At 57.8% G+C, this 13,337-nt stretch overlaps 3 protein-coding genes across 3 annotated transcripts; 1 reads left to right on the forward strand and 2 right to left on the reverse strand.

Moving 5' to 3' along the window:
* Window positions 1-92: 92 nt before the first annotated feature.
* On the reverse strand, window positions 93-716 carry PHSY_003150 (magnesium dependent phosphatase; the record flags this gene model as incomplete). Its single annotated transcript, XM_012333771.1, has 1 exon — window positions 93-716. One exon carries the CDS (start codon window positions 714-716, stop codon window positions 93-95), a length of 624 nt encoding a protein of 207 aa, XP_012189161.1.
* Window positions 717-1,291: 575 nt separating this feature from the next.
* On the reverse strand, window positions 1,292-10,207 carry PHSY_003151 (hypothetical protein; the record flags this gene model as incomplete). The annotated part of the gene is made up of 1 exon (XM_012333772.1): window positions 1,292-10,207. The coding sequence occupies one exon, from the start codon at window positions 10,205-10,207 to the stop codon at window positions 1,292-1,294; it is 8,916 nt and encodes a 2,971-aa protein (XP_012189162.1).
* A 734-nt stretch (window positions 10,208-10,941) lies between these two features.
* PHSY_003152 (phospholipid:diacylglycerol acyltransferase) lies at window positions 10,942-13,137 on the forward strand (the record flags this gene model as incomplete). Its single annotated transcript, XM_012333773.1, has 1 exon — window positions 10,942-13,137. The coding sequence occupies one exon, from the start codon at window positions 10,942-10,944 to the stop codon at window positions 13,135-13,137; it is 2,196 nt and encodes a 731-aa protein (XP_012189163.1).
* Window positions 13,138-13,337: the final 200 nt, after the last annotated feature.

Below are 13,337 nucleotides of genomic sequence, written 5' to 3' on the forward strand. Positions count from 1 at the left end.
CGATGCATTTGCAAGCATTGTATCAACTGCGGCTCATAGCACGAGAGTCGTGCACGTGTGCCATCAGACAAACGACATCTATTGCTGCCGTTTTACAACTCAGCCTTGGCCCTCGCCGCCTTTTTCGCCCTCCACTCTCTTATCGCCTTCTCCACCAACCCCAGATCCGTCCCCTGATGACCGACCTCTACAAAGTGCACTCCCAACTTGCTCCCCACCTCGGCGTTTCTATACTCGTCATCGAAGAACACCATATCATCGTACTCGACGCCTGAATCCTGGTGCAACTTCCTAAAATGCGTGATCTTGCTTCCGGGGTAGATCTCTTGGTAGTCGAAAAAGTCTATCGCTTTCACCAGCTTGTTCCCTTGCGCTGCTTCATTCCCTTCGATGAGGTTCGAGTCGTCTACGAGAACCAGCCAGTTGAGCGCCTGTCTCGCGACCGCGGGGGCACTGGTTCGACTCGCAGCTGCGATCGGGATACCTCTTCTCTTCAACCAGAACAGGATCGAAGGTACGTGCGGGAAGAACTGCAGAGGCTGCGAGTTGCGATCGTACACTTTGTTAAAGTCGTTCCCGCGTCGACGCAGAGGCGAGTCGACGTGCGTGTCGACCCACAGTGGCCAGAGCGTGTAGTCGAGATCGAACACTACCAGCTTCGGTAACGGTCCGCCATCGTTCAACGCTTCTAGCGACGAGACGACCTTGCGTGTCATTTCCGAGTGCGAGAAGTTGTCTGGAAGGGTGGAGGACGAGGCGGAGGATGGGGAGGTTTCGCGTGCCCGCCGGCCTATCTTTCGAACCATGGGTGAAGCTGATTGGTGGAGTTCAACGTTATCCCTTGTTGATAGTACTTGACTCGAGCTGATTACAATAAGTCTTTCTTCAATAGACGTGCCTTGAGTCGGTGATGTCTATGAAGGGAGGAAGAGAGCCGGTGTTTGATGTGTGATGGCAACGAGAGAGTAGGTCAAGAAGAAGTGGCCGAGGTGTTTCTCAAAGAGAGCTTTCCGCTCCATCAGCCAAATTTCAAAAGTGGAGGAGGCTCACTGAATTTTCTTCGGTCTTGTAAACCACATACATCTAACACTCACCACTCGTCGAAATTTCTCATGCTTGCTCCGACCCGGTCCATCCACACTCGCTCTGCTCTGTCGGAACCACCTCAAAGCTTGCGACTCGCAACGATACACTGTAGTAGCATGTCGAACAGAAAATGATCTTGTTACAGCGTCTTGGAAGGTATGTGCAATGCAATTACATAAGAGTTCATACAAGGTTGTTCGTGCGACTATTCGCCTCCGCCATGCTTCCCGTTGGAAGCAGCCGACTTGGCAATGGAGTGAAAGCGTCCGTCGCCAGCTGGACCGAGCCTGCTGCCTGCCACAGCTCCACGTTGGCTCGGTCCCGACTGTGAGCCAGACACCGACGACGCCGATGACGACGAAAGCTTTTGCCTCTGATGACGGTGGGATTGAGGACTTTGTTGATACTGCTGTTGCGACGAGATGTAAGGTCGGCGGTAGAAAGGACCGTGCTGCTGCTGCTGCTGCTGTTGTTGTTGTTGTTGTTGCTGCGACGAAGCGCTGGTCTCTGAGAGTTGCCCGAGGCTTTCTGATCGCTCACGCAGCCCGACGCTGGATGCACCTTCAGTGCGCTCCTCGAGAATGGGAACCGTCCTGCCACCGCCACTGTTGGTCCTCGCAAGGGCTGTTGCACCGTCACGCGTCGTCGAACGCGCCAAAATCTTCGCAATTTGGGCTCGAGACCGATTCGAGCTTGCGTCTTCGCTTCGACTCGACTGCATGCTGGCCGATCTGGCCATTGCGAGGCTCGATAGGTCACCCTGAGCCGATCCTCTTCGAGAGATGCCGCCGTATCGCGAATCGTCGCCATGACGCGCTCCAAGCACGGCGGCTTTGTGGAGGCCGCCACTGCTACTACCGCTCTCATCCGCGTACAACCCTCGCAAGGAGTCTGGCACAACGGTAGGATTCGGCGAGACTTGCCTACTGCGCTGCAGTCCGCCACGCAGCGATCCGTTGCGGCCGATGCTGCCACCAGCACTGAGCCCGTTCGACCGGATCGACGATGCGCGCCCCAGTCCAGACGCTTGTCGCATCGAGCCCGATCGGTCGAGACGCGAGTCTCGCCACATGACCGATGCCTGTCGGCTCTTGGACATCGGATCGTCGCCAAAGAACGAAGACAGGTCGTGCAGCTGATTGACAATGTCGCCCAAACTAGATGCCGGCGCCTCGTCGTTCCTCACTCCACCAACGCCCGGTGCTTCGTCCAGTGCCAATCCAGCGCCATCCGCTTCGGCAGTTCCATCGTAGGCATCGTCCACCACAAAGTTGACATTGTTCCCCGTGGGGACGATGTCGAGCGTGTGCTCGCACATCTTGACCAGCGCCTGAAGGTTGATGCGCGTGCGCGTAGCCATGTCCTGCGGATCCGCAACCGCCCAGCCGCTCTCTTGCGGTGGTCCAAAGATGGAGGCATCATGAACAAAATCACGCGCCTGCCCATTGAAGTCCATATTGCCCCACTGCAGACTCATGCGCAGGATTTGGTTTGCAGCAGGACCGCCGTGGACCACGATAGGCTCGTCTAGCACTTCGAGCGCCTGCGAAGAGAGCGGCGTGGACAGCTGGCGCAGCAGCGGCATCAGAAGCTCTGATCCCAGGCTGCTGAAGGCCGCGTGATTCCGAGTGTCGAGCGCCTGGAAAAACATCTTGAGCACCTGCATCGACTGTCTTCGCATCCACTCGTTTCGATTCAGCACCACACCCAACAGCAGGACGGCCATCTCGGATCCGTGCTCGGCCAGGTAGTGGGCTCGGATGCAGTTGACAGCCTGTCGGATCAAGTCGTCCTTTGTGCGGAAGCGCGCTCTAGCGATCGACGTGGCAACGCGTTCGAGATCGCGCATGTCAAGATGCGATGCGGTAGCGGCCAGGTCTGCGGCCATTTCCAAGACCATCTGCGTCTCCACTGCTGTGAGGATCGGAGTGGCATTGCCTGTGGAGGCGGCTCCTGATTCCGTACCTGTCCTTTTGGCAGCGCTCGAGGCAACGGCGGCCTTACGAGGATCATTCTTGCTTGTCACTGACCCGCCAGCTGCCTCGAGACCCTCCTCAGTCGCCTGCAGGAACCATGGCAAGCCAGCGATGAATAGGTAGCCCAGCCGGCATCGATCGTCGAAGTCGATTAGCGCTGGATCGCGACATTTGGCCAGCTTTGCCATCAGTCGGAACGTCGGCGCCGAGGTCTCGCACGACCGGAGACCACGCGAGACGAGGATGCGCAGCACGCCGAAATCGCCCTCCCATCCTTCCGGGCAATTTCGCACCAAGTAAGCGATGACGTCGGGCGAGCCAATGTCAAGCCTGTCCACCAAACTCTCCAGGATGGATACCGACTCGGCGAATTCCGATTCGTTGACCGTCGACAGGCACGCCAACGTCGCCCACCAGGTCTGTGCCAAGAACTCACGGTTGAATGGCTCGCAGCGCTTGACCACCAAGTTGAGCGCGTAAAGCACCTCCAGCGTAAAGCGATGCACTTCAGGCTTGTGGTCAGAGACGGTGTCTGCCAATCGGCCCAGTATAGTTACCATCATGCTCGGCGTCACCGACGGCTGCAAGGCACGAAACACCTGGAACGATCTGCATGCCATGTGTCGGATCGGATTGGACGCAGCCCAGGTCAGTGCCACAGCTCCCCAGTCCTCGCAGAAGGAAGAGAAGAATGGCTCTACCACAGACAATGTATCGTTTGCCGTGCTCAGCAAATTTTTCGGCATCTTGGTCTGGCCGTCGTTGTCCTCGTCCGGCGTCTCGGCGTCCCAGCTCGCGAACGCTCGTCGAGCGAACAGTCGCTCCACGTGCGCCTTTGCAGCGGCAATCCGTTCGAAATCGACAACGATGTGCGTCGAGCTCCTCGGCTGAATGGCGTGGCCTGCCTGGATTGTCCCAATCGAGATGGAACAGCGCAGCAGCTGCTCGAATAGTTTGACCATCTGCGTGCGAACAAATGCTGAGCGGCTGTCGATATGCATGAAGATGGCATGCAGCAAGGTAGGGAGACAAGTTTTGAGCTGTTCACGTCTCTCGTAGGCCATCTCGCCGACGTAGAAGAGCGCCAACTGCCCCTCGGAGAATGCAAGCGTCGGCTCAGGCTCGGGCAGCAATCTCGTCAGATCCGCGCGGAAGAGATGGCGATGATCGGGGTCGGGCGAAGGTGCAGACGCGTTCCGCGGTACCTGGATCATGCGGCTTGGCTCGATCATTGCGCAGAGCTGCTCAAAGATGTGCGGGCCAGCCTCCGTGTGCGAAATACACGAGACAACACGTTTTGAATGGGTGACGACTTGCTCGCTCCGGAAATGAAGTCCTTGAGCGATGAGGAAGCTGACCACGGCGTCGGCACTCTGCAAATCGTCCGATGCCGCGACCAAACTGCTCCAAATCTCTTGTATCTCGAAATTGTGCTCGTCACCGTACCTGACCGTGAGGCAAAACAGGTTCGAGAGGTTCAGGTAGGTCCTGTACAGCACCACCTCCAGCGGGGCCGCAGGATAGCTGTCGATGCCTGTGTCTGCCGTGTGCAGGATTAGACCGCGGAGCCATTCGGGCAGCAGTCCTAGGATGGTGGCACGACGTGAGGCGTCGATCAAGGGGAGGCGACGCGTGAACTCGCTGAGCATGGCTGTTCTGAGACCGTCAAAGTGCATAGCGAGGTGAGCATTCACATCCCGCTGTGTCCTCAGGTAGATGGCAGGCAAAGGACTCGACACGCCCACCTCGAACTCATCCAGCGAGCAGGTTTCGTCGAACCGGCGGCTGCAATCGTCCAACACGGCGAGGGCCTTGCGTCGGATGCTCGAGTCGGGATGGCCGAGCTTGACCAGACCCAGGCAGAAGATAGCATGCAATGGCATGGACAGGTCCTCCTTTTCGATCACCACCTCGGCCGTCGTTACAAAGAGACTCTTCTTGCCCAGAGCACGGTCCTGCTCTGCGATACAGCGATCGATCGTGCTGTCGACGAGCACAACGTTCTGGTCGTTGTAGACGAGTAGCGATCGAAGCGCCTTGCGGGCCAGATCGTGATTCTTTTCGTCGCTCGTCTGGAAAAGGCTGCTCAGCCAGTGAAGCAGTGAGCTCGGGTCGAGCGAGGAGCCTGCCATCGGCGCAGGAGCTGGTCCGCCGACCATGGAGATGGCGCCCTGGCAGAGAGACGCCATGGCACATCCAGCCTGATACGACAGCGCCTGGGTCTCGTAGTTGAGCGTCTTGACAGCGCGTTCCTTGGCGCGATCGTCCCTCTGCTGATCAGCGGCAGTGCTGAGAAGGTTGGCCAGTTTGTTCCGTCCATCCTCGCTGACGGTGCTGTACGAGTGCCAGTCGCGGAAGACGCGGAACATGCGCAGTCGAACCTCGAAGGGAAAGTGCGAGTCGGCTGAGCCTCTTTTCGCAAGGCCGTCGAAGAGATGCTGGACCACGCCGCAAAAGTATCGGCGAAGACTGTGGAACTCCCAATCTTGACGCACTTCGCGGTCTGTTAAAAAGTGAAAAGTGTCCTTGACCCAGTTGTGCGTGATGCCAACCACCTTTGCGTTGTCGAGATGATCGAGAGCTTCCATGTGTGGAGCCGTAAGCTGGAGCACGTGGGCAAGAGCTGTACGCAGTCTGTCCAACCGTCGGTTCCGCTTCAACCCGGTTCGAGCAACTGAGCGCACCTTGAAATCCTCGTTGAGCGTTCCGCTCAAGGCTTGCATGGTCTCCAGCAAGGCCAGATAGTGATTCTCGTTGATGTTGCCGAGCGCAAATACGACAGCTTCCTGAAACACCTCGTTGTCCGACGCCAAGAAGGGGACGAGCTTTTGGAATAGATCGCGCGCCGAGATCATACGCTCGCCCGCCTCGGGCTCGCTCGACTTCCGTCTGTGATTGCCGACCACGCCTCCGCGAGATCCCTCGGTGGACGTTGTGGTCGTACACAAGGCGAGAACGTAGAAGCGCCAGTGTTGCGCCATGAGCAGCGTCTCAGTTTGACCAGCTGTTCCTGCAGCGGCAGCGTCGCGCAGCGATGCCATCGAGCTGGAGCTGTGGAGGGGTGCCGTAGCCGCCGAGGCTGCCTGCGACTTGCTGAGAGTAGCGCTGGACATCGTATTGGCGGGCGCTCGGTTGGAAATGTCGGCTGCGTAGACGGCAACGTGGTCCATCTCGAGCACACGATTGGTGATGTAGGACCGGAACACAGCCACGGTCGTCGGGAAACGTTCCAAGCTCATACGCAAGAAGAGAGGAAGAGCTCGGAACCACAAGGACTGTTCGACCTCCCTTTCGCTTTCGGCGATCATCCTCAGAGACGTGGAGCGGTCCGGTGATTTGTATCGAGCCAGATGATTGATCTGATGCCAGCTGAGATGAGGGTCGTTGGCATCGAGGAAATCGTGGCAGGGCAAGTCGAGGAGGTGCACGATGCGCGACGGTTCTTCCTCCTCGCCCTGAGCACGAGCTTGCTCAGCGGCAGCGCGACGCCTGGGTGAAAGGAAAGCTTCGTCCAAGACAGCGATGAGCTGCAGCACTTCGATCGCCAAGGAGCGCAGGGAGCGTGAGGCCGAGCACAGCAAAAAGAGCGCGTAGGCCTCGACTTCATCCATCAGTGCCCATGCACTGGTGCGCTCCATCTCGAAGCCTTTCTGAGTTCCGTTCTGGCCCTGATCTGTCTGACCGTTCTGGACGCGAAGCTCGGCGAGCCATATCTGGAGGAAGTCAATCCACAGCCGGATGGCCTCTTCGATCTTGGGCATGATGAGCATCTGCCTGGGATGGATCTCCCAGAAGGCCGTTTCCATTCTGAAAATCCATCGCATGAAGCCCGAGACGACGGCAGAAGAGCCGCCCGCTCGTTGGCTGGCTATGCGTCGCAGGGCACGCGCTGAGGCCCTGCTCAGATCAGGATCGGCACTGAAGTGAGCGCGGAAGAGGATGGCAAGCACGCTCGAGAAGGAGATGTTGGCGCTGAGGCATCTCGGCCAGGATTCGAAGCATGCTCGGAGCAGATCGCTGGACGACTGATTCTCGCGTGAGTAGGCGGCCATGAGCATAGCCGCATGGTGCAATCGCCAGGCGTAACCTTCGCGTTCGAGCAGAGCCCGCTCGGCGGTGGATGCTACCGCGTTGGGCGAGGTACGCGCAAAGAGATGGGTGCGAGCGTCGAAGATGGTCATGTCGCTGATCTGATGGTCACAGAGGAGCGCAATTTTGCAGATAAGGTCGTTGAACAGATTTTGTGTCTCTCCGACTTCAGTCTTGGGATACTTGAACGCTTCCGGTAGTTCGTCGCCGCAGCCTTCCGGCAGCGTGTCAAAGTCGAATTGATGAAAGTTGGCGCTGGAAGGGAAGGGAGGAGACTCGCCCTTGACGTAGGCATTGAGCGTCAGCAAGATCGCGCGAATGGCGATGGTCATGCGTTGACCCGTCAACACATCCGACTGAAACGAAAGCGTGCTTCCGCCGAGGGCCGAATGGCATAGAAAGCCGAGAAGGAGCTCGCGTCCAAAGTCGAAATGACGGTATAGAGCGTGGTGAACCATCATGATGAAGGGGTCTGGCGAGCTATCGGGCGGATTGAGGGTGCGACGATTGGCTGGGAACCAGAGTCGGAAGAATGCCTCGAGTCTCTTGTGAGTGTTTGTGTGGCTCTCGTGGCAGCGAAAGGCGTACGCCCAGAGGAGTCTGACGGCAGCGTTGAGCACGACGGTGCGATTGACGCGGTCCTTGAGTTTGGCAACGCCGGCTTCCATGCAGGCGAACCAGCTCGAAGCGAGCTTCTCCTCGGGCGATACAGCGAGCAGCGTTACGTGCAGCGGGTAGGCGACAGTCCAGTAGCGTGGCTTAGTTGCCATGGCAGTCATGCGTGGCCAAATGGTGTCGATCGCCTTTGTCCACGTGGGATGGTTAACTTCCGCTGACGCGGTCTGTGCGACGGGCAGCATGAGATGGGCGAAAGCCTCAGCAAAGCTGGACTTGACGCGGAATCCGTGGCAATTGGCATAGTGGCGGGCAAGGACATCGACGAACTCGGCACCTTCCTCGAAGAGCTCCATCGGATAGGTGGTGATTTTCAGGTGACGTAGACTGTGGATGGCGGCGACCAGCAAATCTTCGACCGTCTTGCCAGATGGTGCCCGTGTGGATTGTTCGAGAATCTCGACAAAGCGGTCGCTGATGGTAACGAATCGCACGCGCGAGATTTCGCCGATGAGATGAGATACGCTCTCAAAGCAAAAGTCGCGGATGTGAGTGATGGAACGCGGTAGGATGCGGTCCTTGTCCTTCTCACGCGTGCACGCCAGTAGCATGGTGAAAGTTTGCTCTTCAAACTCTGCGGCGGGTGCTTCGCTGAGCGAGTCTCGCGCCAGGACTTTTGTGATGACGACGAGCGCTTTGGTGACGAGGTGGATGGCAAATAGCTCCTTACGACGCGCCAGATAGAGAGCGATGTCGCGCGTGGTGCCATTCGCAGAGGAGGCCGAAGGGGGGGCGACCGAGGTCAGGTGTCGGCGGACGAGATCGGCATCGATGTCTGCGTCGAGCGTGATCGACTTCCAGCGAAATAGACTGCGGATGACCAAGTCGGCGCCCTTGCGAGCAATGTGGGCAAGCGAGTCGCAGACTGATTCAAAGAGAGCGTCGTCTTCGGGACTGAGTGCACAGAGGAGCATTGGATCGTTGTCCTGGGCGGATTCGAGCGCACGCTTCGCTTTTGCAGTTGCAAGAGTAATGAAACGACTCATGAGGATGTTGAGCGCGTACTCGACAGGAGCGCGGGGGTCAGGCGTGCCAATGCCAGGTGGAAGCTGGCCGAGCCCTTCGGCGCCGAGACTGATGGCAAGCGCAGTGGGTCGCGATGGCGCGGGACTGTGAGCGCGTCTGTTGAAGGACTGCGGCGGCCTTTGACGCGATCGCTGCGCGTTGGACCACTGAGCATGGTCGCCGCTCGAGGCGTCTTCGTGGTCCTCGGAACGACGCGGAAGTCGTTGCTGGGTGGGGTCTTCATGCAGCTGGCGTGTGTTTAGTCTGAGCGGGCTGCCTGTGAGGTCAGCCACGTCAACGGAGGTGGTGCTGACCATAGCGCGCGGGAGATGGAAGGCAGCGTTGTTGGTATGGCCGCCGGGCGTCACGGGCATATCGGCATAAATACTGTCAGCTGCGCTGGGAAGGGGCGGCACGGGCGGCAGATCTGTGATGGAGCTGGCATAGGGGTGAGCGGCGCTGCTTGCCGAGCTGCTGATGCCGCCAATCGAGTTGTGGGAATCGGAGTGATAGGAAGCGGTGGGAGCGTGGTGGAAGCGGGAGGAACGAGAGGCGGAGGCACTGTGACCTTGGTAGCGGGAGGGTGAGGAGGTATAGCTGTCGCTGCGGCCTCGCACCGACACAAGCGGTGCGGACCTTTCTGGCGGCGAGTGAAAGCCAGGAGACGGCAGCGACTGCTGTTGGAAAGGAAAGCTCGATGCTGGCGGTGGCGGACGCGGTGTTGACAGACCGGAGCGATAGCCGGCTGTGAGGTCGCCTGCATCGGAAGCGGTGGAGGGGATGTCCAGATGCGGCGGTTCTGCGCGCGGAGTGGTTGGCCAGGGTTGCTGTGGAAAAGGATCGGGTTCGAGCTGGTGCGCACGCATCTGAGAGCGAAGGGACGACATCGATGGCTTCTTTGAGGGGAAGTTGAAGGGAGACGAGGAGGAAGCTGAAACAGAAGAACCACCTGCAGCCGGGAGACTGCTGGAGGAGCTAGGCTGCTCTTGTTCGGCGGGAGGCATGCGGAAGCCTAGACCGCCGAAGCCACCAGCAGAAGAGTCGCTGGTGGCACTGCCAGTTCTGCCATGCCATCCCAGCGCGGCACCGCGAAAGGGACCCGCCGGAGCATTTGTGTAGATGGGAGACTGGTTGGAGGACTGCGAATAGGCGCTGTGCGTGTGTGAAGTGGGCGAGTAGAAGGACGAGGGCTGTTCGACCCAGTTGGAAGGCCCTGGCAAGTTTGCTGTGGTGATCTTGTGCAATTGACGGCTTGAGGAAGGTGGACTTGCGCTGACATGGTTGTTGGACGAGGTGACTGAAGCGGTGGGAGATTGGATCCGACGTGGCGGCACGAGAAGCTGCTTGTCGTCCAGATCAGGGATGACGACCTGCATCTTCGGCGGAGGTGCCTCGTTACCGTTTCGGCGGACGAGCCCGGTGTTCGGGTCGGGGAAGGGACGGGGTCGAAATAACTATCAGGGCTCCATCTTGTAGGAGAAACCACGAACGAAAGGAGAGTGGGACCAAGTATCTCGATAGCTTTGGTCGTAAGTGATCGCCGTTGGGATGTCTCCTTCAGGTCTCGAGTGTGATAGTGGTGGTGATCCAGGTTGTTCGACCAACCGTATGGACAGTGAAGCTGGCCAACATGCATGCAGAGCATCTCGGAAGACCCGTGACTGAGCGTGGGCGCGTTTTGCTCGATAAAGTTAAGTTCGCAGCTTGCTCGGTGAGCGGCTGTGCTGTGTGTTTCAGCTGGACCCTGGAATTGCCTTTTCCTGATCATGTTACACCGTCAGAAAAAAAGCAGCACCAGCCGAAAATCGCCCGTGTTCACGCGACTGTTTCGAGTGCCGAAATCCAAAAATAGCTGCAAGACAGCGCAATGGTACAGGGTCCCAAGTCTGCTTTCCTGCTGAGCCATCAGAGATCGTCGATATTGAAACTGGACGGACAAAATCGCTCTTACGGCTCGATTCCTCCACTTCTGCCAGACGGAGTCTCAACTCCGACCTGCCCTGCCTTCTTCCTTCTTGCCTTCCACCACCACCACCGCCGTCCCCTTCCCTGGAGTTCCGATAGACGCCTTTGTCCCAAGCGCACAACCTTCTTTTGATTGTGCGCAACCATGAACAACCGCAAGAATAAGCGCAGCGGCGCAAACCATCACAACGACAATGGATCCTCTTCTGCGCACCAGCACAACACGCACTCCAATGGAGCTGCATCGTCGTCAACGTCGAACAGCAACGATGGAACAAGCACGCCACCCCAGCAGATCATCCTCAACAAGAGCAGGCGTCCTTCCATGAAAGGCAGGGCCAGCTACAGCGTCACAGCACCCGGAACTCCATGGCACGAGCTCGATCTGTCCGAGATCCCCTTTCTACGCCACGACATCGCCGAGGTCCCCATCCAAAAGGGTCTCATGCGCTATCGACGTCTCTTCTTCATCTTTGGCGCCGCTCTTGGTGCCGTCATCGCGTTCCTCGCATCTAGAAACGTCCAAATGGCTCAGCACGTCGCGTCACTACGCTCGCTGGTGGACGACTCCTTGGACGGCTTCAGCATCGACTTTCCTTCCATCGACATCGGCATGCCCAAGGAGTTCGCAGACATGGGTGACAACCTCTTCAGTCGATCTCGAGACTGGTTCAAGAACAAAGACTTTGGAATCGGTCGCGATCTCAGCCGCAAAGGCTACACCGCCGACCACCCTGTGATCCTCATCCCCGGTGTCGTGTCTACCGGTCTCGAGAGTTGGACAACCGACGAAAGCTCAGCGAGCTACTTCCGGAAACGTCTCTGGGGCACCACCACAATGATGCGCACCATCGTCTTCGAAAAGGAAATGTGGGTCCGCCATCTTTCACTCGATCCAGAGACCGGTCTCGACCCACCAGGCATTCGTGTACGAGCTGCAGAAGGTCTGGATGCCGCCAGTTTCTTTGCGGCTGGCTACTGGATTTGGAGCAAGGTCATCGAGAACCTCGCCGTGCTCGGCTACGACACCAACAATCTTTTTCTCGCCAGCTACGATTGGAGATTGAGCTATTACAACCTCGAAGTTCGCGACAGGTACTTTACGCGCTTGAAGCTCAAGATCGAACAGAACAAGGCACTCTTCGGCAAGAAGACCGTCATCGTAGCGCATTCCATGGGCAGCTCCGTGTTCTACTACTTTATGAAGTGGGTGGAAGCCGAAGGCGAATTCTACGGCAACGGTGGGCCAACCTGGGTCGAGGATCACATCGAAGCCTTCACCTCGATCGCAGGCACCTTCCTCGGCGTACCCAAGGCCATGGCCGTCATGCTCTCTGGCGAGATGCGAGATACCGTCGAAGTCCCACCGGCAGCCGCCTACCTTCTCGAGAAGTTCTTCAGCCGACGTGAGCGAGCCAAGCTCTTCCGCACGTGGGCCGGTGGCGCAAGCATGCTCATCAAGGGAGGCGAAGATATCTGGGGGAACTCCACCTGGGCTCCCGACGACGAGGATGGAGCCGAGGACACCCACGGTCACATCTACAGCTTCCGCAAACCCGGCACAGACCAACACGACCTCAACGAGCAGACGGTGCGAACCAATCTCACGGCCACAGCAGCGCACAACTTTATGCTTCAACATGCTCCCAGTTCCTTCCAAAAGATGCTTGCCACCAACTATTCGCACGGCATCGAACGCGATGCTGACAAGCTTCAGGCCAACAACGCGGACCACACAAAGTGGTCGAACCCGCTCGAAGCGCCACTGCCCAATGCACCTAGCATGAAGATGTACTGCATCTACGGAGTGGGCAAACCCACCGAACGCTCGTACTGGTATCAGCAAGGTGAATACGTCACTGAATCCTCGATCGGTGAACAACTCGATGAACCAGGATGCTTCGGTCAAGAATGTCCCGATGTCTCGCGTACCCCTGCGCTCGACTTCCCCACCGCACGTCTCAGTTGGATCGACCACGTGGTTCAGAAGGAAGGTGCTCTACCCAAAGTCAGAGCTGGTTGCAAGATGGGCGAAGGCGATGGTACGGTATCCCTGTTGAGTTTGGGAGCGATGTGTGCTCAGGGTTGGAAGCACAGCATTTGGAATCCGGCCAACATCAGTGTCGTGACTCACGAGTTGAAGCACGAACCGGAAGCCATGGATTTGAGAGGTGGTCAGTCCACCGGTGACCATGTGGACATTTTGGGGGCGAGGGGGGTCAACGAGGCGATATTGAAGATCGCAAGTGGTAGGGGAGACGAGGTCGGCGATCAGTATTTCTCGGATATCAGAAAGTATGCCGAGGCGGTCAAGTGGATGGGCGATGAGCCGGGACCGTGAGAGAGAGGTGAGGACGAGAAAGGGATAGATGTATACCCGCCATCTTTTGGCATGTAATTTTTGTGCCACGATATTTGTAGACATTTCTCTTCAACGCTTCGTTTAATTACTCAAATTTACTCAATCATTTCATCGTCTGCTAAGTTCATACCCTCGTGCGCACAACATCGTCCTGATCGAAGCACACAACGTTTGCATTG

This window comes from Pseudozyma hubeiensis (assembly GCF_000403515.1).
Source record: "Pseudozyma hubeiensis SY62 DNA, scaffold: PHS32, whole genome shotgun sequence".
Classification (NCBI taxonomy): domain Eukaryota; kingdom Fungi; phylum Basidiomycota; class Ustilaginomycetes; order Ustilaginales; family Ustilaginaceae; genus Pseudozyma; species Pseudozyma hubeiensis.